The sequence below is a fragment of the Neodiprion lecontei genome, chromosome 3 (genome assembly GCF_021901455.1).
Source record: "Neodiprion lecontei isolate iyNeoLeco1 chromosome 3, iyNeoLeco1.1, whole genome shotgun sequence".
Lineage (NCBI taxonomy): Eukaryota > Metazoa > Arthropoda > Insecta > Hymenoptera > Diprionidae > Neodiprion > Neodiprion lecontei.
This window is the reverse complement of record NC_060262.1, coordinates 22,056,721-22,083,900: the sequence shown is the minus strand read 5'-3', so window position 1 is coordinate 22,083,900 and position 27,180 is coordinate 22,056,721. Positions and strand designations below refer to the sequence as shown.

The 27,180-nt window shown below is 38.0% G+C and overlaps 4 protein-coding genes across 7 annotated transcripts in view; 3 read left to right on the top strand and 1 right to left on the bottom strand.

Annotated features, from left to right (window-relative positions):
* Positions 1-49: 49 nt before the first annotated feature.
* On the top strand, positions 50-5,467 carry LOC107219919. The gene is made up of 4 exons (XM_015658277.2): positions 50-234; positions 405-923; positions 1,280-1,872; positions 2,758-5,467. The coding sequence occupies exons 2-4, from the start codon at positions 413-415 to the stop codon at positions 4,996-4,998; spliced, it is 3,345 nt and encodes a 1,114-aa protein (XP_015513763.1). The 5' UTR covers positions 50-234; positions 405-412; the 3' UTR covers positions 4,999-5,467.
* A 320-nt stretch (positions 5,468-5,787) lies between these two features.
* Positions 5,788-10,106, top strand: LOC107219915 (cilia- and flagella-associated protein 91). Its single transcript, XM_015658275.2, has 11 exons — positions 5,788-6,515; positions 6,596-6,804; positions 6,886-7,219; positions 7,492-7,814; positions 7,899-8,120; positions 8,186-8,481; positions 8,684-8,954; positions 9,072-9,195; positions 9,328-9,414; positions 9,479-9,529; positions 9,758-10,106. The coding sequence occupies exons 1-11, from the start codon at positions 6,185-6,187 to the stop codon at positions 9,817-9,819; spliced, it is 2,310 nt and encodes a 769-aa protein (XP_015513761.2). The 5' UTR covers positions 5,788-6,184; the 3' UTR covers positions 9,820-10,106.
* A 591-nt stretch (positions 10,107-10,697) lies between these two features.
* LOC107219913 (F-box only protein 28) lies at positions 10,698-12,781 on the bottom strand. The gene is made up of 3 exons (XM_015658273.2): positions 12,407-12,781; positions 11,978-12,226; positions 10,698-11,860 (listed from the first exon to the last, which is right to left on the bottom strand). Exons 1-3 carry the CDS (start codon positions 12,521-12,523, stop codon positions 11,099-11,101), a joined length of 1,128 nt encoding a protein of 375 aa, XP_015513759.1. The 5' UTR covers positions 12,524-12,781; the 3' UTR covers positions 10,698-11,098.
* Positions 12,782-14,605: 1,824 nt separating this feature from the next.
* Positions 14,606-27,180, top strand: part of LOC107219924 (heterogeneous nuclear ribonucleoprotein L) — an 81,486-nt gene continuing 68,911 nt past the window's right edge. For 3 of the 4 annotated variants that reach the window (XR_006903160.1, XM_015658287.2, XM_015658286.2), the window contains exon 1: positions 14,612-14,888. Coding sequence is in view for 3 of the 4 variants with exons in the window: in XM_015658287.2 (XP_015513773.1) it covers positions 14,826-14,888 (63 nt within the window). In the remaining variant the exon portion in view is untranslated. Of the gene's footprint in view, positions 14,889-27,180 lie in introns of all 4 variants that reach the window. The other variant, XM_046733410.1, reaches the window with a different exon arrangement.

The window sequence follows — 27,180 nt, the reverse complement described above, 5'->3', positions numbered from 1 at the left end:
TTGGAACACATTTATGGTTTCCTTCCAGTGACGTTGCGCCCTCCAGGGCCGTGTCACAAGCCTAATTTGAGGTGACAACAAACTAAATAGTGCGTAAAAATACAAAACCCGACACCTGTCATTCCTGATACATCGTCACTCAGCCGTCCTAACGTCGTCTGTACATATGCGGTGGAAGCTTTTTTCGGCCTGATAGAGTAGATTGACTTCTCAGAAGTGGTTCAATTAGATTCGGTAAGAAAAATTATGAAAGATATTTTACGCATGTACGTACATACAAGGGTTATATTAATCTTTATGAAATCAGCTGCCAATTCCAACAAAATAGGGTATATTCTGCATATATTACATGCAATACATAGTCACATTGTACATAACAACACACAAAATTATTTTCACTCTAGGGCCAATCATGTCGCCTGTGTACCCAACATTGCCCAGGTTGGCTGTACGCGACAGTTTGGACGATGAGGATCTAAGTGACGTTGATGACGAGGTGTTCATAAGAGATGGAAGAAACGGAGGTCTGAAGATAGATGACGAAGGAGGAGTCAAAAGGCCGTTAATGGCACCCCGTAGAAAATGCAAAATAAGTAGACAAACAGATAGGAGAAGACCAAATTGTAAAGCACTGTTGGTTCCCTGCTGCTATGGAAGTATAGCGCTGCTCGTTCTCTTAGGACTAATCACCCTGGTCATATTTGCCGTCAGTGTATTTCCTGTCCCGTTAACATTTCTACAGAACTGGCTTGCACGAGGCATTAAACCCAAGGTTCCTAAACTTGATATCGCCGCTTGTACATCACTTTCTGCAAGCACTGTCTGGACCAGGTCTTTACCCAAATTGACATCAGAAGCTCCTCTGCGAAGCCTAGATGCTAATGGCGACAATATCGACGACGTCATTGTCGCCTTCAGTACAGGTTTAAAACTGACACTGATAATCATATTTCACTGTGTAAAGACATATTTTAATTTTGTTATGTTTATTTTACAGATTGCATTATTTCAGTTCCGTTGTCTGTATCTTTAGTTCGTTTGCTTGTAAGTAAAACCATGCTTAAAAGAGCACAGGATTAATCGATATATTCAAAGATCCTACATACTATCAATTTATTGAAGTGCAATAATCTTAAGTCAACTGTTACTTATTTTTTTCACCCTTTATTTCATATTTGTATTACACTTCATGATCTGACATAAAATGTGTTTAAAATAACCATCCATATAATCCTCTGTACCCGCCTTCACGATACCAACATTCACGAATCACTTCTAGGACTAAGTGACATTGAAGCTCCTCAGTACGTGTGCAACGTATACTTTGGAGGTCAGACTGAATGCTTGGGTGGAGTCCTTGCTCTGGATGGAACGACCGGGGAGACAATATGGACGCACTGGTCTTGGCATGTAATATTTTCCCTGGATTGTTCTATGGACGTCAATGGTGACGAGATTAAAGACTGCATCGCAGCTGGCCGAGGTGGGACAATGCGCGCTATAAGCGGGCGAGACGGTTCTATGATATGGGCATTGCCGCTTCAAGATTTCGATAAATCCGACCATCACAGAATCCTAGATGTTTATGATGCTAATTACATGGCTGATATAGACGGTGATGAGGTCGGAGATATTATTGCTGCTCATACGATGCAAATAGGTACCAAGAGATCCAGTAATGTTGTTGTCGTGTCTGGGAAAACTGGGGACATTCTTCACAAAATTGCTATAAACAACAAGGAACAGTTGTTCCTTGCCCCACAGACTCTGGTCCACCCAGACGGGGAAAGAATACTCGTCATAGTTACAGGAAGCCACGAACAGCTAGGAGGACTATACGTCGCTTCATTTTCAGACCTTTACGCAGAATTTGTAAGTAAAAATGTTGTGGAAATTAAACACTTGTACGCATTGGTAGGTGTTCACCTTTGCATACTTGATTTTTCAAATTAACTTTGAATAGTTATTATCGATACAAGAAGATTCGCTCAAAAATAAATAAATAACCAGATATAGATAGAAAATACTATTTATATCTTCGTTGAAAGTTTTGAACCTGAAAAATTGTCTCTAATTGTTTAAAATTGTGACACATCCATTAGGTATCAGAGTTCTCGAGGAGCCTGCATTTTTTATATCATGGTGTTGTGAATTATGTGAAACAAAAAGAACTGATGGTTTCAGATTCAACACACATGTACTTTTTGTCGAAACTAGAAACTCATGCCATCACTGCAAGTTCTTTTCTCGGTACAATTTTTGTAATTTTATCAAATTTCAATACATCATTAATTTATAACTTACAGAGTCTAAGTCGGACATGAATCGTTCCAGTTCCTGCGAAAACTTATTAAATTTCATAAAAATTCTACGAATGGTTTCAAAATTATTGTTTGAAAACGTGTTAAGCTGAACATTTACAGATTATTTTTCAATTTCCAAAACTTCACGTCAAGATAAAATTAGTAACTTGTGGCCACTTAATCAATGGTTATTTATAAATATTTTTGTATCAATAGTAGCTGTTCATAGTTGACTCAAAAATAAAGTGCGAAAGAGTGACAACTTCTCTTAATCAGACTGGTTAGCAATCATGTTTCCCACTTGTTGATGTGACACTATTGGTATCGAATTAAGAAAGAAATAAAAACTGGCTTTGTTACAGTCAGTATGCCAAGCAATATGAACAATATAAATAAATTATCATTCACACTTTCCATATTTGATTTAATATGACCTCTATGACATTTTTTACAGAAGCTGAAAGAACTATATCATGACTCGAAAAAAGGTATCTTGACACAGCCTGTCCTTGCAGATATAACAGGAGATGGTACAGAAGATATCATAGTAGCCAAGTTCAATTCCACGATTACCGCTTATGATGGGCGATCATTTGAGCAGATATGGAACTACACAGTTCCAAATTCAGAAGTAATTAGTAGTCCGATTCCCGGTTATTACAATGACGATGAAATTCCAGATTTTATGGTGAAGCACCAACTTGGGCCAGGATTTCCAGTGTATTATTATGCAGTGGCCACAATTTTGGATGGAAAAAGCGGTAAACCATTGTTAGAAAACGAACTGCAAGACAGTATGAGTGGTCAAATTTCAGGATTGTCTGTTACCGTTGATGGGTATGGCAATGACTGGTTCTTACACTGGTCAGCCGACTGTTTGAACCATGAAGGAGACAGAAGCGTGTTCGAGTTTCTCAAAACTACGTCATTCTCTTCTCGAATGGGAGCAGATCTCTGCAAGTTACGATTCAATTCCACACTGTCTACTAAATTGTTGGCATTAAGTCAGCACACTGCACCTCCTGGGCTGCCAATATATATTTCTGATGAATGGAAAAAGTTGGAGTACAATAATTCCATTGATCCCCGAAAGGAGGCTGAGAAATATTCAGAAATGCACCCAGATTATGACGGACCTAATCCAGAAATTGGCGTTTCATCCATCACTGAAAGATCGCTGAGAACTCACCCAAGCCGTCGCGTCGGGTCGAGCAACTCCCAGAATGCCGAGAATGATATTTTTGCAGATCAATTCAATTATTATCCGAATTCGAAACTTGGTAATGATTTCCAAGATCTCAAAGCAGGCATTGCCAATGTTGGTAACAACCCTGAAACCAACGTGTCTGGAGATTTTGATTCTGATGAGGATTGGAAAGACACCAACAAATGGTATGATGAAAATAAAGATTACGATCTTTACGATGAAGAATCAAACCATGACATTGATGTAGAAAAAGGTAACGGAATCCGCGAACAGCGCAGCGATTTTATTGATACTACAAAAATCGGTAACTATACGGACAATGTGAAAAATGAATTAGACCCGAATATGGATTATACAAATGGACAAACCGAGAACAACAAGTACAATCGGACAACAAACGTTGAGGAAAGCCTGAGCTATCCGGAATTTGATGTAAACTTGGACAGTTCTGCTGACACTCAACAGAAGCGGAGTATCAATGGTAATAGAAATAAGTCTGAGGGAATTCAAGGTCAAGAAGAAATAGCTGTCGGAAATTTACAAAATAGCCGGAAGTATGAAAGATTTTTCAAAATAAACAAGCGGCCAAATCATGAACTACTGCCCAAAAAAAACGAGCATCAATCTTCAAGTGACAAAAATGCTGGCAAAGTTGTGGAAGCACGCCTACTCCATAAAGGATCTGTTCTGAATGTATCAATTCTCGATGTAACCGAAATAAGAAATTCTAGCGATCAACCAGGCTGGATAGCAAAAATCATTGAGAGACCAAAAGAGCCAAACGGTATGGAAAAAGTAGAAGTAGTCGTGAATGAGGTGAGAGCGAAGGATTCTTGGGTGACGAGGGACATATTTTCCAAGGTAACAAAAAATAATGAAGAAGATGCGAACATTGAGAAGATATTTAAACGGGAATCAATGAAGAACCGACAAATTTTTCTGAATAATAATAACAACAACAAAATCAAATCAAAGAGAGAAGCAAAACTTGTTGATTCTCAGAACGAATATGTGGATGGTGTACAAAGACAACCGCCTACTGGCATATTGTTGCCTTCTTTGGAGAGAATTGGAAAGCCTTCAAATTCAGTTGATTTAGTGTTTTTAACGTCATGGCTGCCGCCTTCTGATGCCTCTGTTATCCTGCTTCAACAGGACCTGGACTGTATTCATAGAAAAAGAAAAGAATCTACATCGCCTGGTTCTCGTGGGAAGAATACTAAAAAAGAACGAACACAGACGATACTTGAGTGCCTGGCAGAACGTGGCATTGATTACAAGATACTTCAAGAAGGCACTGATAGAGAGAACGTGAAAATACCCCTAGGTCAAATGACAATTTACAGAATGAAATTAGAATGCGTTTGTCCTGAAGATATGCTGGCAGGACAGACTTGCAGAAGTATATCGTCGCAGCAAAGCTGGCCTCAGCATTTGGGGCCTTCGACAAACGGGTATTTCAAACCCCTGAGAAAACCAGCTTCTTGAAATCTGATACTATGCATAATTGTATGTATACATTAAAAGAAAGAAAAAAAAAGTTCTACGAAATTATATGAAATAATTCTTTCAATGTATATCGCATAATCAAAAATTGTTAGCATTGAAAATATTTTCTTCTTATTTAACTCTACATATAATACATCGGTGAATGCTAGTCCTGCGTCAATGGTTATAATCATTATCTTTAGTCCGTGTGATAAGGAATACAAGCTGTGCCGTTATAGAATTTTTTGACGACATAAAAAAAAAATTAAACCGATAATCGCATGTAGACACCTATCTTTCTCTTTAATTACGACACATGATAAACCCATTTTAAAGTAATGCAACATAATGCCTATACTTCAAGATTCAATTGTTGATAGTATATTCGAAAACTAAAAGTTTGAATATGAATAAACTGATGTATACATTATTTTTAAGCAAATAAAGAATTATCATCCGATGCAACATAGCAGTTTCTTTGTATTTCTCTACAAAAATTTGGAATCTGAAGGGAATATGGAGACTGGCGATGAGTAGAAATCAATTCTGTTGCCATGGTTCTGTTTTATACAAAGTGACAAGTACAACTATTCAGAACATTATCATGTGACCATCTGTCTACTACTGTCTGTCACACTTGCGATACGTTCTTTAAAAGTTCAGGAGAGAATTTAAATTTAAAAAAAAATCTCACAATGTCTACGCGGACAAATCGACAGCCCTTAACGCGGACTTATGACTATTTGTACGGTAAGTAAATACATGATGAAAATGTCTTTAAGCACTTACTAATGTCTGTCATGTGGAATACTTTAGATCCAGTATATACTGTATGTAGTGCTAAAGACCACTTCAAGGCAGCTGTCATAGCTGCGAAACGTACCTGTTTGTATGTGAGTTGTATGTGCGTCATAGATTTACCCAAATCAAGATGCTCACTGTACATAATCGTTTAATTTTATGTCATCTGCATAGAGAACTTGTGAAAATTTTCCACCTGTATCTTATGATCAACTAAAGTATCCCGACCATCTGCTAAAAATCCGATCTGAACCATTCTGCGCATTGGGACAGATGAATTACGAAGCTCGTATTCGGCAAGTTTATATGAAAGTTAGTAGCTTGCAGTTGAAGTAGGAATCATTTACAGTATGTTGATGGCTAAGCAACACATTGGCTGCAGAGTATGCTATTTTTCATTATTTGCAGTGACTCGCCGATGATTAAAATTATTATTTACAGGGCAAATTTAGACCCACCAAAGCGTATTGATATCAATGGACAACACAGACACTTGTTTTACCGAAGACCAGTTATGCCGTTTTTAAAGCCAGCTGTTCCTACAATGCGATTTCACATGAATCTTGAATATGACAATATGGAAAAAGCTATGAAAGATGCGGCGGTACGCTGTTGCCATTTGCCAGATAGGACACAGACTAAGCAAACACAAACAGACTACAGAGAAAGCGAGGCACAAACGTCTCCGTGGACACCTCCTTACAAAGTGCGACCAGGTATGTTGGCTCTTACGAAAATGATCATTGAATTGTTGGCGTACGGATTGGAGCTGATTGTTTGTCCTTATGTCTCATAGACGAGAACCCTGAAGTTCTGACCATTGCCCATTTGAGTTGGGGTCATGGATTGCCAGCAGGAATGCACGAGGTGGAGATCATAAACAGAATGAGAATGAAAAGAGCTTGGGAGGCGATACTCCCTCCAATGGATAACGCGACTAACATCAAAACACGAACGACTATAATTGAAGCAATGGAAATTGATGACTGGGCGTTTCGCGAAGCCGTAAGCATTTCAAATTCAAACCTCACGAATCTCGTGACACTTGCGGCCCTTGGATTCTTAGTGGACATTTGGGTTTTTAAGGAGATTCAATTTATGATGGACACACGAATGGAATTGATGGAAAAATATGCAAAGCTGAAGGATGCGGCGAGGGAGAAAAGCATAGGGGATCGGTACCAGAGAGTTGAAGATTTGATAGACAAAAGGCGAGATATGGAGATAAGAAATATCAGGCAAAAACTTGGACGAGAACTAAGAAAATTGACGGTAAAATATCACGGTGGTCAAAATAAATGGGCAAAAAAGTGCAGCGCAGCGAGAGGTCTTGGTGACTCGATTTTCAAGTTGAAAAAAAGTGCCAAGAACTATCACGAGATCATTAACAGAAGGATACTAGATGATAAGAATGTTCCCGGTTTGTAACTCAACAAATTACAAGTACTGTAGAAGGGATTCAACAAGGTGGATCAGGGACAATTGAAAATTAGTTTAGCACCTTGTGCAGGTCATATGTTCACGAAAAAGAAGGCGAACGTATTACATTTATTCTAAATTGTGCAATCAAAGATAAAAATTTAGCAATAATTCATTAAGCAAAAAAAATAAATAAATAAACTGTCCCCAATTCACCCCATTTTCCAATATCCACAAGACTAAAAGTGATATTTCTGTATTTTCTTGTAACAGATGCAGATGAAAATGATAAGTACGTACTGCTGCCTACATATTCTGAGTTGAAGGCAGTTAAACCGAAGCAAAAGGCACATGAACTCTGTGTGCGAGAGACTAGATGGAACGAAGAAAAATTGAGAAAGCTTCATGCTGAATTAAAATCGATTAGAATGGACATCAAGCCGGATAAAAATACCAGCTTCATGAAACGTAGATACAAACTTCCACCTATGCCCATCACCCCAAAACTGTCAAACGAGCGTAACGTGAATGAAAGTCAGGAACGGGCAGCTGTATTGATTCAAACGTTAGTTACTGGAAGAGCGATTCAATGCGTTGTGAGTTTTGTAACTATTGTGAGAAATCCAATACCATCAAACTCGATTGACTTGGCATAATTATGTATCACTCCGTGACACTAGATGTTCGAGGGACGAGATAGGTGTAGAGAACTGATTGAGGAACTTCAGTCAACGCATTGGCTTCAATCAGACACCAAGAAACTACGACAAATGGAAAAACGGCACGTTATAGAGCTTCAGCAAAGCGAAAATCACAGAACGCTGCAGGAAGATCGGTTGAACGAAATATTAAACATGCTGGAAGGCATGACGTTGTCCGGAATGTTGGACTACCTGAGCAAAGTATGAAGTTTGAAAGTGAACTTTAGTTTGTTTGCATTTGTCGAATATTAATAAAATTTTCAAAGGAGTTGGTGCGACTGAAAGATGAGCGTAAAGCGCACGCTTTCGCTCTGCTTGCCGAACGTGAAAGAACGAAGAGGGAGGCGGAAGAGGCTGGAAGGAGGCATCTGGAAGAACAACGTCGCAGAGAATGCGATGAAATGTTCAGGCAAATGGTGAAGGTAAATCAAGACACAGTCGAACTTTACTTGGAAGACATAATAAAGGAAGGCATCGAGTGGGTCTCAGACGCTGAAGCAAAGCAGTATATCCTAGAGACGGCTGATAAAGTGGATAAGACACTGCAATATGCAAATGAACAGTACGTGCAGGCAAATACGAAGTAATAAATTCAAATTTTTAATATGTGTATGCACATATATGTATACAGGTTTTTATTTGTATTACATAACTAGTAATTAAACAACTCATATTAACAATGAATCCGTAAGTATCAATGGATCAAGTTACAATATATATTTAATAATATCCGTACAGCTGAAGTATTCTTTCTTCACATACAGTGCTCAAGGTTTGGCTGAACAAGAAATGGTTTCTGATATGATTTACAACTTTGTACTCCCTGACGTCGACAAACAAATAGTGAGAAAGAGAATGCTTGAGCGGCAGGCTAGCTACCTAAAAAATGCACACGCTGCTATTTACAACAAGATATTGGAGCTACCACCCATCGAACGAAAAACACCCTCGACAGAGCCAACAGCTGCAGGTGAAAGTGACAAAACAGCGGAAGTGGAGGAGGAACGGTTAACAGAACCTGACCAGCTGGTCGAAGTAAATTACTACTTTTTGAATCGAGTACTTGAACAGCTTGATAGACTTTGTCCACGTTGTGCCCGGAGCCATGAAATAATATTCTAATATGATAGAAAAAAATCTTTATTTACACAGGAACTAACGGAGGAAACAAGTGCAGATTGGATAAAACGTCGAATAATCGGGGAAATAATTAGTCCAGAAGAGACGTTGACTGGCAGCATATTAAAGCACCTTATCTCTCGCTCTGTGCTCTCTGGTTAGTTAGCAATTTATGAAAAAACAAAAAGAACCTCAAAAGATACTATTTAGAAGTGTTTTCAGTTAGTACAATTTCCAATTGTAAATACTTCCTTTCGAAGGATCAAACTTTTTACTCGATATTTTATAGATGGCAAAAAAATCGCGCGTTACATACTTGAAAATGTTATCAAAGATGTGGAAGCCCTAGTTGGTAATTCTCAGATGTCAATATTAAGTAAGTTGTATAAAGAAAATTTACATCTGTTTTATGCTATTGTTTTAAACCCATCAATTTTTAGTTTCAGCAAAATCCTCAGCCTCAGGATCATCTGGGTCCTCCTATTCTAGCGGTGAGTGATTTTCTTTAAACTTTTCTTTAAATTATGATAATTGTAACAAATCCTGACCAATTTCTTCAAGACTATTAATTTAACATTTCACTACTTTTTTCAAAGATTCTCCTTTGATCAATACTGGTTATCGAATTTATTCGTTAATTTTTTTGTAAATTCGGAATAATTTCTTTGGCTTTCCATGCTGGTTAAACTTGGCTTTAAATGATGAAAAACACATTTTAGTTTCCAGTGCTAAGTCTAATGCTCCTCCAAGTCACGTCAAGGACACAGAGACTTTGGATTAGAATCAATTTCTCATTTTGAAAGTCGCTTCTTAAATTATATTTATTATGTTATATACAAATATTTAACGTGGTTGAAGTTAGTAACATTATTATAACGAACCATTGGGAAAAAATTTACTATTTTCCAATTTCAGAATGATTTCAAAGGAGTTAAATTTTCAAACAAGTTTTTTTTTGCTTTAATACGGTTTACTAAATGTCAGACAGTTCGAAGGTGCGAAATAACAGTTTTCCTCAAGATGCATTGTTATAATGATGTTACTAACTTTAACATGATTATATTTAAACCAATGAAAAGCAAAATACAATGCGGGCAGACAGTCGAAAGAAACCGTGTGTAGAATTGGACGTGTGTAACAAATGTTATCTTTGCAATGTTCATAACGAAAACTAAAATCAGCCATTTGCAGAGTAGTCCATACTCAGTGTTTTTATATGTGCTAGTTATCATCATATTAACTCAATAGCAGACGCTGATATAGAGGATTTTCTGTAAACGTTATTATCTGTTCTTGAAAATAATAACGCTCCATGTTTAAAAATGTATTAAGGTCCTTACGAAAATACATTATTTTTTACCCAGCATATACCTATATAAGATAAATTAAATTTCATTAGCACAGCTTCATTTCATGCAAGTCACTTTTGCTACAAATATTTCACAATCTGTTTCTCAATTGCTGCTGTACAATAATAATATATTTCGAGTGTAAAGTACCACACGAGTCAAGGAGTCCCTATATGCTCATATGTCATAAATCCTACTTTCTGTGCTACCTGTTGTCAAAAACGAGAATGTTGTATAATTTTTTAGCTCATAAAAACTACAAAGTAACTAGAGTTGTTGACAGGTAGTGCAGAAGAATTTTTACACGGCATCTTTCAAATAGGTTTACTGTACTGAAAAATTTCAAAGTGACTTCTATGACAGAACCCCATTGCTCATATTCTTCGATACAGGCTCTATTTTTTACTGATATAAAATAAACTAAATTAACCCTATGAGTAATGAAAGTGAGAAAAAATTTGTGAGAAAATTAAGAGATAATTAGTTAAACAATGCATTTTTACAGCAATAATGTATTTATATTATTTAACAAATCAAGAGAATTAAAGAAATAACAAAGAAGAAAACAATATCTAAAAAATACCATTTACACAACAGCACAAAGAATAATCAGTCTTGTTCACGTTTCATAAATATTGATTAAATACAAATTGTTGAATTTTTAAAGAAAGCTTCTTATTACATAAGTGAACACAGTTAACCATGGATTAGTTAGTTGGACGTAGATGGAATCTCATCCTCCATATGTTCCGTATCCAACAGGTCTGATAAAAACTTTTTAAACTGAACATCTTTTGGGCTAGTCGATGATTTACGTTCGACAATCAATTTCCTCTTCTTAGCTTGAAGATTTTTACTTTGTACTCGGACCGACTCTCGAGACTTGAGTCTATCGATATGCTTTCTTTTGCAGGTTTCTATGGTGTCAGGCTTTTGCGTTTCTTCCCTGGACCTACTCAGTTCAGCTTTTAAGTCACCTATCTTTTGTTCCCACTCTTCAAGGTGCTTCTTCATCTCCGCTATCAGAGTGTCTTGTTCACGAAGCTTTTTTCCTTGTTCCTGTATCTTGATATTCTGTCTCCGCATCTGAAAACCCTGCCTCTTCAACCTCAATTTAAGTTTGTTTATCTTACTTCTCACTGACATAACAGAAATGTAATTTCTTTTCGCCCGATTTTGTATCTTGCGAAATGTTTGGTTCAATTTCTCAGGACTCAAACCATGTGCCAGTGTAATATTCCCACTATTGGTATGATGTGATATCATCAGGCTTGCGTTTGGCAGGTCATAAGTACCTACGTGACTCACAACAGATGTGCAAATGCTGTGCTTCAATTTTGGCAATATTTTTTCATCAAAATGTTCCATTGCCATGCTGCTGATATCTCGCAACTCTTGCAGAATCTCATGAGCTCTCGGTGGGGTTTTTGCGTCACGTATTAACCGGAGGACGCGGAATATCTCATCGATAACCTTTCATTTTGGTAGTACCGAGAAAATCATAAATACAGTTAGAGGGTTTTTGCTCAATTTATATTTCCGTTGAGCATCTTTTTGTTTGTTTCTTTTCACCGAGCTAACAATACTCACTTTTCCAGGAATAAAACAGCACAGGTTCAAGTCGACATATTTGATGAAAGTCATTGATAGCATAGAAATCCTAGTTTCTATAGCTGTTAGTATATCACAGTGACGGGCCAAAGGGTGACTTCGTCTCTCTGATTCCCTTCTGGGCAGTTGACATTTTACTGCTCTTAGGCATTGAGCATGGTACTTTTCCATCAGGTTGAAGCCTCGATTCAGAAGCTTTTTACAAGTTCGATCAAACTGCTTGCAAACCTAGAGATGATAAAAAATTCAATAATCAATCACGTATTGCACAGAGGTCGAGGGTCATTTACGACGGGATCATTTGAAAAGCGCAGAACGTTAATGGCGAGAAGGTGGGCGATGATAATTGATGGATATCAAGGACACCGCGAAATAGTAGAGTACAAGTATGTAAAAACCGCTGCTTACCGTTCTGTTTCTAGCGATTTCATCGTATGTTAGGTTAGACAAAATTGTTTCTAGAACAACGTCGGGGAGGTTTATCAACTGTAACATGTCGTTGGAAGAATTTCCGACACACGGCATTCACGAGCTAACTTTTTAAATTAGGGAATTCAGCACCGTCAAAACAGATATTTGTATATATTTAATAACCACTGAGAGGTTTGTGACAGTTACAACAGTTTGTCAATGGTTTGCTAGCTGCCGCCATGTTACAGAAGCCACGAGAACCTTGCTCACAAGATATAATCGCCCCGAATTAATACAATAATACCGTCAAGAACGGAAGGCCAACTGACTGTTCCACGGACTTGTGCGGACAGAATGGCGTGGTGTGGCGGATAGACGCTTTACAATTAGATGGACGCGTGATGTTCCGTTAGCACTTGTCAGCTAGGGGGCCGAACGGTGTGGGAAGATGCGTCTGCAGCGCCACCCTGCGTTGCTTCAATGCACTGAATAAGGAATCGATGGTCCTGTGCGAATCGCTAAACAGCGCGCTAGACGCGGGTGAGGATTTTTGCCACCATTTGTAAAGATACATTATTCAAATATTCGCACGTGATGCACGTATGTAATGAGAAGTTTTTATCCATATTGCTGTTTATTTCGTCATATAGGTTTGTGTGGTATTATATTATTATCCTTCATAACAAAACTCATTGTTATATTTGCACATGTTTGAATACCGGGCAATGTCGCGAAAGTGCTGAGAACATCAATAGGTAAATAAATCAGCCACAGATCCCCAAAAATAGATTGGAAATTTTTCCGTGGAGTTTTATTTAGAAGAATTCGATATCACTATAATAGCAATGTAATTGACTGAGGATATATAAAATATCTCACCTTGTGGATTTGGCTCCACATTATTCTGGTATGCCGACTCGATTTTACATTAGCATCCAATAAGGAGAGTCGGTAATTGAGAGCAGTAGAATCACCCCTACACTCACTAGGACCCACCCAGGCGGATCAGTTCAGGGCTGAACGACTTTATTTACTTTCAGTTAACGGAACCGTGTGTCGTGACAGCATAAGAAAATCGCGCCTACGAATTGGCAAGTGTGCTACACCAACGTGGCTATGGTTGTTTATGGGCAGGCGCGTTTGTCAATACAGTCTTCAGTCAACGCCGGGCGGGTCAAGATCCACACGGGCCATGCCATACCGATTGTACATCGAAATGCCTGTATTGTTATTTTTCAGTTCATCTCAAATGTAGGGTGCCTAGACTACGACGTTATGTCCTTTTTCTACGTTTCTCTCATGCCCTTTCATTCTGCATTCGAACGATTTCTTAGTCGCGCTAGAGAGACGGATTTATTGACATTCTTTATTATTATTAGAGAGAGGAAGAAAGCAAGAAAAAAGGCACGCGATATGAAGGAAGTACAAACGGTGCGGTATAACGTCAAGAAGTGACGTCATCCTTACCATCTTTCAGAGTGGCCCAGAGGTGCTGCTCGGTGGCGAAATCTGAAACTACGCGAAGCGACGCCTTGTCGAGCTCGGTTTGCGTAGGAAGTTCGACCTCCTCTCCTACCAATCTCTGGTTTCGTTCCTAGCTGCATCACCATCCAGTGTTGCCAATCCAATGAATATACATTCGGGCATGTGCGCTTTTCGGATTTGAATAATCAATCTTGAAAATACTCAATAAGTTTTTCTCTTCGTTCACGGTCACCCCATCTTTAATATTGCGTAAAGTACTATGCACGAAAAGTAACACCGAGTACTGATTGACGCGTAAAAATATGCGTTCAGCGTACATACATGTATGTATGTATGTCGTACCTACACCAAATGCCACGGGTATACACAGACATATTTTTGCATTGTAGGCTAAAATTTTTATCCTTTGGAATAATCCTAATATTACAGTATCGCGTATGATTGCGTGCATTATACATTTTGGTATCCACGATTAATCGAAAAAAAGCGATTCTTTGTCAAGTACGGTTGGTCGAGTGACGGGAACAGAGAATACAGCAAAACGAAACGTTGAACGCATCATCGCGTACAAAGAAGGACGGAGCGTGCGAGTGTTAATTGTGTGTGCGCGCGCGCTTACACCAGCAGCGATAGGGCGGCCGGGGGGGGGGGGGGGGGAATAGTTGAACAGAGCGGGAAGTTGGCAGCACTGTCGGCGACCGTATCTCCGGTCTCCTCTTGGATCCGCAGTTTCGGAGTGGCGAGCTCGCGTTCGTCAGTGATTCGCAAACCGTTGGTGAACGCGTTCAACCCGTCCCGTCGCGCGTCGCGTATAGATTATACATATTCGCGTCGAAGCTGTCCCAAAGTCCGCGTCCTGAGTTCCGAACAATCCGTCGAGAAGTAGAGAAGCTCAGACTCGGCTTAAGGGCAGCTAGTAAACGATCTGGGAATGGCTTTCAACGGCGATGGACCGCACTCGAAGAGGCAACGTCTCGAGGAGTCGGGGCACAGGGTAAGCGATGCCGAGATGCACATTTTTCACTGTAATGCGTGTCGTTTCCATTGTTAGAAGTGCAGCGGTATCATTGCACCCATGTTTCCTTATTCCCGCGGGCCCCGTTCGCCTATCGAGAATGAGTCCGGGACTCCTGATCGCCGCCGGTTTCTTAACAATCTTCAAACAACCCCACCACCACCGACTGGTTATTACTCACGGTGCATCGATTATCCGCACGCGGTCGGGCTGCTGCGTACCTTGGAGATTGCACGCTTTCTGGTCGCCATTTATTGTCACGATCACGATCATCTCCATTGTTCGTTCCCCGGCGTTTGAAAATTGTCTCGGTAAAATCTCCTCCCTCGCGGGAAACACGGACACGTCACCAACGGCAACCGCGTAAACTCCGTTCGACGAGTTTCTGCCATTCGCGTTGTATATACTTCGTCACGGTAGCCGGAGCCCTCCGACAACAATTCGCTAATCGATCGATCGCCCGCCGACATACTTCGTCGCTTCTTTCTATCTGTCCGTTAACCTTAGGAGCTCCGTCAAAGGAGTAAGACTCAGTCAGTCGTTTACCGGTCTCCTCCTCCTCCTCCTCTCCGTCGTCGACAACCTGTTATCGTTTCTCCCGGCGGCACTCGGCGGAGTCCGTCGGTCGCAGACCGGTGGCCACAGGTTCCGTTGCCAGAAATATTGATTATTTCTTGAAGCTTCTCCCTCCCCCCTCCCCCCTCTTTGTCTCACGCTTTGCCGCTGCTGCTCGATTCTTGTTTCCTTCTCGTTTGCGCAGATCTGCCGATCGTCGCTCCTTCCACTGTCATTGCTTTTTCTTTTGCTCTTCGCCCCCTTTTATCGAACGAGATCAGCGCTCCTCGAGAGGCTGCAATCTCGGATCCCGCTCATCGTCGGCTGGCTAGCTATAGTAGCAATTATTGACAAGACGGTGGCAGCCGAGTCGCTGTCGTTTCTACGTAGCCTTCGTCGCCGCCGCTTGCGCCCAGGTTACTTACACACCCCGTTTCTTGTGTCAGACACCTTATCTCTCACGCTGTCGCTGCGAGCGAGTTCGCCACGATTAGACAACACAATAAATTCTCTCATCTTTCATCGCGAGCCCGCCGCCACTGCATCGTCCTCCATTGTACGTTTATTAGTTTTTGCTTTTTGTTCACGATGCAGCGATAAATCGTGATTGCTCCTCGGACAATGAATGCCTAATCCATACAGCAGAACCTTTAGTCTTTACGAGATCGAAGTTAGTAGCGTTAACGTAACGAAACATCATGGAAAATATCGTTGATGTGAAATTTTACAATAACTTTCAAGGTTTCGGTTTTTTTCAAAATAAGGGTAGGTATGTTTTGTTTATCATGGTTTACTAACAATAAGTAGCAGAAATATCTCAAGGTGCGAAGTAACGATTTTTCCTAAATATGCATCGTTACCGTAACGTTACTAATTTCATACTCATTCTTCTTTCCGGTTTACGCACTTGTCTATTCGGCGGAAATGGGTCATCGAGAAGAATGAGGGAAAATAAACTTACCAGGGAAGAAAAAAGTAAGATGAAAGCAGAGAATATGATTTTGTCTCTGCAACCGGTGATACAGAGATACAGGGAGAGGGAGCTTAAAACCTTATAATCGCAAGAACCATTTTTCTCCGTCTCGAGTAATCTATACATTATAAGAGTATATATTATATACTCTTTGCAAGTATAATTACTTTTCTTCAGCCAACCGGCGTGGCATTCCATATTCGTTACACAAAGAATAATACGTACACACACACTTTAAATGTATACACACACATACATCAGTTGGGTAGATGGGTAGATATTCTATAAGCCGGGCTACTTTGCTCCTTCTGCAGCACTTCCCTCGGCAGCTAATATATGTATATGTATATATATATATATATATACATATAGAGAGCTTTAGTTCAGGCCTCGGGGAAAATATTCCTCAAAGCTAACAACGAGATGGGGGTTATTTTATACCCATAGAAGAGCAGAGGAGACTGGATAGAAGATCAGAGATTCTCTTCTCGCGTAATGCCCGGTGCCACCACGCTGCATACGATTTTGTAACTGTACGTGAACAGACATTCCCTTGAGAAATTCAAATACTCTTGCAAATACATATGTGATAGACTAGAATGTCTAATTTTCGATGATCGAGAACCTCCACTGACAAAAACGGATGGATAACCATCCCTGCGCGTTACGTCACCGTGCAAAATATGGCCCGTGCATCATTCCTTTGCTCATTTGTACGACGAATAACGCGCGCCTCTGTCATTAATCCCACATTGAATTATTTAATGGTTTTGTTTCATATTACATACGCATATTTATATGTTTGTATACTTATGCGTTATCTTTTAAATGACGATTTGCACGATGAATGGGCTGTGGTGCGTTTGCTCGACGGAAAAACACGATCGTGCAAAAAACGAATAAAACAAAGAAAAAACATTGGGAGGAAACCGAACGAAGAAGAAAACAATATTCAAACATGGCTGACAATGAGCGAGATTGAGGGATTGCGAATAAATGATGGTACAGCCCCAGGAGAATCAAATATGTGTCGAGCATGTATATTCATGTGTTATTTTAATATTCTCTCACTCTTTCTCCTCTCCTCGTCTTATCTCCCTCTCTATCTCTTCCTTGCCAAGATTGAAATGCCTTTGTGAAGTCCGAATTATCTTTTTCTGTTCGTCTTCCCGTCGGCTTCTATACTGCAGAGACAAACAGCTGTCGCAAGTTTTTCTGCAGTATGCATTAGCATTGGTGTAGGGTATAGGGTATAACAAAGTCCTCTGTACAAAATGACGAAGGAAGAGAAGTGAGTCGAAAATAAAACGACAATAAAAATATATTGAAGGAGGAAAAAAGGATGAAAAATCTGGGATAAAAATTCTTTATTAAATTTTGCTCAACAAATGGTACTTTCTCTCAGTACGGATGAAAAAAAAAAAATGATTCAAATTTCACGTAGCCATGTATGTAAATTCTTGAAAAGTATGCGTTTTTTTGATACTTATAAAATCTTATTGGAAATAGTCAGCGCGCACGTAAGCCGTTGTTTATGCTTAATTTTACAAAGCACGTAGCGCGATGTCGTTATTGTTATTATCGGCACATCGTGTTACAGACTTATTTACGGTTATTCGATCAATTCTGCCAACGTACAACGCGACCATCACCTGCTGCAGCGCGTTTTACAAAAAAAAAAAAAAACACTCTTACACATACATTAGAATCTGTCCGCAGAAGATCGTCGAGAAGCACTTTGGTCACTTTCACGCTGCTCTGTCCGCACGACGTTGCTTTGCAATTATATTTGCAGTACTTAGTTACGTTGTTGCATGCATACCGTGGCGGAACAATACGGCTATAATTCGCGTATCATGGCAATTCGCCGGTGGTTGTAAAATGGTGTGGTGGTGGTGGTGGTTGTACGCTTCACCGCATGCACCCATCCACCGGTGATTTACTCATTTATTTACTTCTTACTCACATTGTACTCTTTCGTTCCTGTAGTATTACGCAGTATTAAAGTTGTTCATCTGAAGTGTGTGTAAATTTTACTGACGAAGAGTGGAGTGGGTGTATAATCAGTGACGATGCACGTAATACACGTATTACTTGGTTACATATCGAGTTTATTGTTGGTTACTTGATTATTTTGCCGATTGGTTGATCGGTCGGTTGGTTTATCAGTTGAGAACGACATGATGGATTTTCCGTTCTCTCCATGACCATCTAAGGAGGGAGCGAGTTGCCAACTTGCTTTCTTACTTCAATGAGTTTCGCAAAGTCGACAGATTTTTTTGCTCTGTCTACATGAGAGCTTCGGTTCCTCTTTTCACCATGCAATTGTAAATTGTAATCTTTTCAATCGCAATCATGAACGGTACTGTGACGATTCATGTTGAGGAACCCTGTTTCGCGTCTTCGGAATTGTTTGAAATTCAGCAAATCGTAATAAAACAAGACACACTCATATTTTGAAATCTAAGTTTCTGCAGAGAGATTAAAAATTGGAAATAAGTGAATTTCTTACTTACTCGTAGATTTCTAGCCGTGGTTTACATATACGGTTCGTGACGACTATTTTAATTTTTCTTTTACCAAAGCCAAACAGCATACGGCTTTGGGTACAAAACAAATATGAGATTTGTGTAGCTGCAATTATGAAATCTAATGTGTTTTGTCCGTAAATACGGTTCTTTTGATTGTTGTCACTGGTATTATATTTCTTCGTAACTGTTGCGATAATTTGATGCTGGTGTAACAATAAATTAATGTTGCGGTCTAACTTAATTAAAAAAACATTTAGTATACTATACAAACTTATTTAACCGCGGATTCAACGCCATAAGAATCATGAAATTTAACGTTAACAATTATAATCACACTTAATAATTGTTTTACTATATATTCCTGTAATACCAACATTATTAATGTCCATTTTTTTCTTAACATGTGAGAAATGCATACTTAAAAACTTTAAAATTTTTTTTAACTTTTCCTGCCGGAGAACAAAAATTAACTGAAATACCAAAGAATTTCCTGAAAATTCTTGTAAATACCTCCTTAACAGGCCTGGGAGGTTTCCTAACAGAGGAAAAGGACGTTGATTTTTCCCATTTCTTTTTATCTGTGCCTCGGTGAGTGACCGTCATGTTTGATATAACGGTGCAGTTCTATTTTATATCAAAGTCGTGATTGAAGTTCTCTCTGTCTCTGTGTGCATATCTACATATTTATATACATTATATATATTGAATTCATACATTGATACTGGGAGTTTATATATATATACACACACACATATGTACACACGCATAGGTATAAGTAAGGTTGCGTTTTTATGATTTCTTTTTTAATATCGATTTTTTTATTCCCTTACGATCATGGCTCCAGGCTCCTGCAGACATTACTATTATGGGCGATACGAGGGAAGCAAGCATTAAAACTTCTACACGATATTTCTGGATGAAATAACTTTTACACTCACACATACGTGATATGTATATTTTCAATGATTATACGCATCGGAGTTGTAACGACACGTTTTTTATAAGCTAGATTAAAAGAGAGAGGGAGAGAAATTGGCTGTCCTGAGGGAAAAAATATCACAGTAGCAGTATGACGACGGTTATTTTTCCCATCAAGTATATTCAGTACGGTTTTTTTATTTTTTTATTTTCTTTGTCAACTTCACGTAGTTATTATTGACATTTTGTTTAGGATCAGATTAATATTATTACATACCGAGGACTGATAAAAATTTGCAAAAAAATTGCCGGTCGACAAATAAATTCAATAATACTCTGCTTTGATATTCTCAATTCTGGTTGTAATTGTACGAAAATATGTACACATTGTGCAGATTTGAAGAAAGAGGGTTTAATCAAGACGTGAAACTATTTCCGAGGTTTGCTTCGGTCGGATGGCTGCTCGAAGATATAACATATTTTATTCCATTAGGCTTTGTGGGCGGCGGCGAGAGGAAAAGGAGGAAGCCTACCTTAAATTATGTACAACGCCAGCGTTTACCCCTACAATCCAATGTCTATTCTCGATGTTTCAAAGTATTAACGCCTCCGCGCCTCCGTTGCTGCTCTTAATCGCGCAGTGGTGAAACTAAAATCGTTCCCTCGATAATGTTAGTGTTATACACGTGCTATACATACCTGGATCGTGTTATAGTAGCACTTTATTTTATTTGTTTCAATTGTTTGCAACATACCGAACGTACCTGCTTAATTTTAATATAATATAATAGGAAGAGAAAATTAATAATACAGGTAAAAATAACGAAGTGGAGAAAAAGAAATACTAGAGAATAGGTAAAAATTAAAGAACCGGAAGCTGGGGCGACGTAATGTCGGGATGAGGTAAACCGCGGGATTTTTTTTGCGACGCCTCGCTTATTATAATGCGCCGCAGTCCGTGCGGTATAGTAATTTAAATAATTTTAATAACTGCGGTGGCAGGCGACGGGGTGTTGTATAAGAATCGTATCGCCGGTGTTGCACGGACCGGAAATCGTATTAACCAAACCTTAGAGTCGTCGGTTCTGCTGTTGCTGCTGCTTGCCGTGACCGTGCCATGCGTTATTTGTCAAGCGTTTAAGCATCCGCGAACACGAAGCGCGTCCGGCTTATAATACATACTTATAGTAGATACGTAGGTATAATTCTCACACACGGTCAACTAATCCGTCTGCCTTCCTCCTCCTCGTCATCGTCGTATGCCAAAATGACTCTCTTATAAGTTTCTCGTCTGTAGTTTCTTAAACCGCTGCCCTGATCCCATGTAGTAGGATCTACGATATCAATCAAAGAAAAATTGTGCAGTGACAATCGATATATTATTTCACAATCCCTTCGTTCAAGCTGAAGCAGAAATGTGCTTTTCAAAGTGATTATATTAGTTTCGTCCGATTTCACAGAATATAATATAAAAAATTGCGTCTTTCGTTGAAAAGAAAAATGACGGTTAAAAAAGTCGTTTTTTTTCAGAGAATTTATCTGATTTAAGAAAAACGTTTCTTTAGGTTTAACCTATAATTAGATTTGTGCTCCTTAACAATGAATATTCTTTTCAAAATATGCTTGGATAGTTAAATTTTTTGAACCTGTATCGGTACAGTGCGCTAAAACCAGGCTGGCGCATGCGCTTGGATGGAATTCTCAATTTCACACACTCGGGGTTTCTTGGCGCATGCGCACTTTGCGATAGTTTAATTTTACGCACGGAACTTACTCGCTACGAGTGACGTCATTTGGGCTGAACGTGAGTTCAACGTGAGGTTTGCGCGTTTAGGTTAGGTTTTAAATTGTTTAAGAAAACTGAAACAAAAGAGGAAAAATCTTGTCGTCTTGTTTTTACTAGGTTTTCACGATCGAAAAATACAAAATTGTTGTTCTTGTTGTAGCTGCGAGAGATAGAGAGAGATTATTGTTATTCGATGTATTCATCTCACCGCGTTAGAAAATGTGAAATACACAATAGAAGAGGGAAGATAATAATGCACAAAAGTATGTGTGAGAAAAAAAAAATATCCTTCATTATTCAACAGTTGCAGAGACGGGATTGTATAAAAATGCATACATGTTCGATGGTGTAGTTACGTTACTGTTGAACAACTGCTCGTATTGATAATAAATGTATTATATCTTATGGGTACTATACATTGTGCACACATGTTTATTCATTCGTTTAAAAATATATCATTTACTCGATTAGCTGCAGTCTGTATATATGTATATATATCTTGTTATTTCTGATACAATTGAGGTGATTTTGAGGTTGTTGTTGGCTTTATTTTATTATTTTATTTTTTATAAATTTTATATTCAGTCAATTTGAATCTTTTCTCTATCTTGTCTTCAATTTTCTGTTATTCAAACGAAACACCGTCGAGGTGTGCCATGTAATTAATAAATAATAGCTATTTTTACACCAATGTGTAACAGGTCTCGAAACATTTGTCGGATCTTTATCTCCGACGCGATGATAAGAATCGTCAAACATCTTCAAGCAGCGGTGTTCTTCATTCTTATTATTGTTATTGTGGTTATTATTATCACTATTCTTTACATGCGAAACACTCGAGATAACGAGTAACAATAAAATACGCCCTTACTTGCGTGGTATCTTGATACATGCGTATAATAATAATAATAATAATAACAACAACAACAACAACAACAACAACAACAACAACAACAACAACAACAACAATAATAATAATAATAATAATAATAATAATAATAATAATAATAATAATAAAGAAACTCGTAATAAATGCAGAGCGTTGTTTGTTGTACGCGGTGAGGAACACAAATGTGGAATTTCCTGAAAATGAAAGAGCGGTGACAAACAAAAAAATAAAAATAAAAGAGGTGAAATATATGCAGCTTATATTTTGACAACGTTGGATAAAAAAAAAAAGAACATGAATATGAAGAAGAAGAATTGAGGAGATTATGTAAGGACAGATGGGTTAAAACACTCTCTTTTTTTTTTATTTTATCTAGACGCTGGGTGATTTATTCTCACAATAAGTTCACAGGCCTTCTTCTTTCGTTTTTTTTTCCTTGCCGGTTATCTTTCGATGCTATATACGTTCTGCCTTAACCTCACTTAACATAACATAACACAACACAACATAACACAACCTGACCTGACCTAACATACCCTTTGTGGTATTCTTCAGATAAGAAAAAACACGCGCCCGTTTTCCATTGTCGTTTTTTTTTTTATAGGGTATTGGTTTTTTTTTTTTTTTTTTTTTTTTTTTTAGCTAGGTTAGAGTTGCAGTAAAAATTTTCTTCTACAATTTTGTAATCCCGTGATTTGCAAATTTTTATAATTATTATACTTATATTATGAAGGAAGCTGTAATATTATATATCGATGAACAAAATTTTTGGCAACAGTCTTATATCGGTTTTTTTATACGTGCCAAAGCTGTAAGACTTTGCGTCGATTCGCGTATCAATCCCGGAAACAAATCAGTACATTTCTCAGCTGCGTGTTGCATATATTTATATGTCATGTGGCAATTTATCTGCAAATTTGATTTATTCAATTGTCTGATGGTGACCTCCGATGGGTGTCAGCTGATATCTCCGTATTCTCCGACCAAATACTTAATGAAAATGACGATATTTACTTGAATATACGACGTATAACATATTCTCAAGGTTTCAATAAATGATACACAATCCTTTTTCGCCAATACAATTCGCGAAAATCATTGAAAAAAAGAAAAGAAAACGTAGTCCTAAACCTGTGTCCTCTCTTAACGATAGATAGCTGTGTACGGTTTAGTGCTGGATGATATTTGATCGCGAGTGACTGTAAATTCAGTGAAACTCGTGAGATAGCCTGGATAAACCTGTACTTCCTATAAATGTTTTGTACATACGCTGAGATTTCACATGTACCAGATTTCATTTCACGTTTCACTGACGTCGCTGCCACGACGGTGGTTGCAGCAGCTGCCAACTGACTGCAGCTCGGGGATTTCGTTCGAATCGAATCACAATACGACTCGAATCTTGTGTGTGTGTGTGTGTGTCCATACATACATATATATATATATATATACACATATGTACACACACCTATAACCAGGTACATATAAAATCATATATAGAGCATTTCCAGATATCGAACACGGAAACGGTTTTCAGAGTATCGAGGTAAAATGTTGAATTCAGTTGTCGGAGGAAGAGAAGTAGGAGGTTTGGTACATTGGCGAATTTCAACCTCCCGACGGCTCTTTACGGTTTTTAACGTCGCCCGCGGGTAATATAAACTCGCCTGTCTCTCTTCAGCGGTGTTATATGAGAGCAACGGAACGCGTATTACGTTCTTATATCTATGGGACAGTCCGTGTCAAATCTTACCGGTTTTGATTCTCATCGTTTTTGATTTTGTTAGAACTTTCTTCGTATCATTTATAAGGCGTCCAATTTAGTTTTTTTTTGAATGTTCTTTGTGGAATCAATTCCGAAATGAAGACATACAAATCCTTTCAAAGTTCCATATTTTATTTTTATTTTACTTATTTATTTATTTATTTTTTTTTTTTTTCGAAAAATATTCATGTTATTTCACTCTTTGCTCCGATCGTTTTAAGATTCGTGCCATAATGGTATGAATTTTTTTTTACTATTTTTATTTTGTTGAGTATCTCGACAATTTTATATCGTAATCTGAGCAGAAAATTATCCAAGTGTTTAAAAGAATAGAAAAATAAGTAATTAAGTCTATTACAAGGTTCGTTGCGAGTAATTTAAATAAAGAATGTAATTTTTGTGAATTCATCTTGAACGTTGATGAATTGTTATGATTGCTTTTAAATCAGTTTCTCGAAACTGTGATGATAAATAGTTGGCAAGAAAATTAATTTCAATTCATTTTCTACGTAATTTTGACAGCGCACTTTCCATGTACAGTGAAGACAAATTGTGGAGAAATTTTTTTTTTCGATTTGTTTAAATAAATAAAAGATAAAGTCGTCGTGGAATCAATTTCAAAATGATCGGAGCAAAAACTTGTATGTTTTGAGAATTGTCAGAAAAAGTGGCAACTTAAAAAGGATCGATATTTAAAATCATCCAAGTGATGCGATGGGTAAAAATTCCTCAAAGTTAATCGATGGTCTTAAAGACTTCACTAACGCCTAAAAAAGATTCAACGAACCTGAAAATAGCGATGGTTACAAAAATTGGTAGATTTGACATGGAATTCCCCCTACGTATATTGACTCTTACAAAATACATTTTCCGTCTCATCTTTTTTCCTTCCTTTCTTTTCATCTCAATTCTCCCCTCATAATTGTTTATTGTTTTGTTTTCTCTGCAAAACTCCGTGAAATCGTCAAAGCGAAAGGAGCCAAGGACATTTGAAGACAGATGGTAAATTCAAGGAGTTGAAAAATTGTACGCTCCAATCTACGCTGCCGATGTAACATTTGGGGGGGGGGGGGGGGGGGGGGCAGGCACACATGAGTTTGACAAACCAAGGAAGAGAGCGAGTGAGAAGGAACGGAAAGCAAAATAAAGGACGACGATAGTGACGGTGGAAAAAAATAAATTATCGCGGTTGCGTCTTTTCCTCGTGCTATACGATCTACGGTATAATCTGGGCTCGTTGCCAGTATATATGTACAGTTGGTGAACTTATTCATAACGGAATTTCAAATTACCGATTTACACTTGCTGCTACTGCTGCTGCTGTACCCCGTGTTTCACTTCTTCATGCAAATTACGTCTACGGATTTATTAGACTTGCGTATTATGGTAGAACGTACGCGTGTATCGTACGGTATATTTATCTATACGGTACCTGCGTATAAGGTATATATCTTGAATCTATGTGTATCGGACTGCCTAAAAAAAAGAACTAGTGATTTTTTATTTCGATCGCCCACTTCGTGAAATCATAGTATTTAGAGTAATATTGAATCTCGTGAAATGAAATCGCTGCGCGATTTTTTTGAGCGGTGCCGCATCGACATTTTTTGTTCGCCGTTTAATTAACGTGTAAGAAATTCAATTCTGACGGTCGGAGGGAGATGATAATTTTTTTATGCAATGAACGGATTGACCTCTGTGCGGTAACGTTTGACTACTTTTATGTTTCCTTCAAATCGGCGCGTTGTAAAAGCTTTTCCTTTTCGAAAAATGATAAAAATGATGAAAATGATAAACGCCCAGTTTATTCGACTGGGCCACAGTAAAATGTTGAATAATATCTGTGAAATACAGTAAATTTATTCAATTTAATCGAACTTGATGTGCCTGTCTATCGGAAATATAAAATTATCAAAAATTTTAATAAAAACTTTATCGTTTTTCGTGTAGAAGAAAATATTATACTTTGATAAATACTATTTTTACATGGAAGATTTCCATGTGCCACGTTTTGATCCTTTAAAAATCTCCGATATTGATGAAAGATCCCTGACCATGGGTATATACGAACATTTTTGAAAGGAACAGAAAAAAGTGAGGTAACGGTAAATATCAATAGCTTTGCAAAAAAATATTCATGCATAACTCCTCGGATATGCGGATAAATTTATATATCCGTTGACAGATTTATTATTACGTACGTATTTATATGTATTATACGAGTACATATACGTGTGTAATTTAGAACCGTTCCGGCAATTTTCGCTATTAATCGTAGTATTTTTCAAATAACTATATTCGTAAGCATTTTAATAAAAGCATTTAAAAAAAGCATTTAAAATAAAATGAAAAAACAGAAAACAATGAAATTATAAACGAATGCTTAATCGATGTTTCATTTCGAATCGCATCAAAAAAACGATTGAGAGTCTAGTAGAATCGTTTAATTTTACACGGTTGTCAGGTTACCATAACCACTTACAAATATCGAAATAAAACCGATTGGATAATTAATCGTTAATTGACCCCAAATCAACCGTAGAATAACATAGTTGATTGTTCGAAAAATTTTTGAAAAAATCGATGGTCCGGCAATCATCACGATAAGATAGCACAACCAGAGGGGTTATTCACTTGTCGAATTCGTTGACCAATTTGGAAAGCAGACACTTCAATCTTTCTGTGTGCACCCAGCTTTTACCACATTAATGCGCACTCAGGTTACCCGAGTATCCACCTCTCGTTTTTATAATGTTTTTTTTTCCTTAAGTTCGGATGTAAACGGAACCATCCAAAATCGATTTACAAAGTCACGTGAAATCACATGGAATCACTTGAAATCGCACGTGTATTC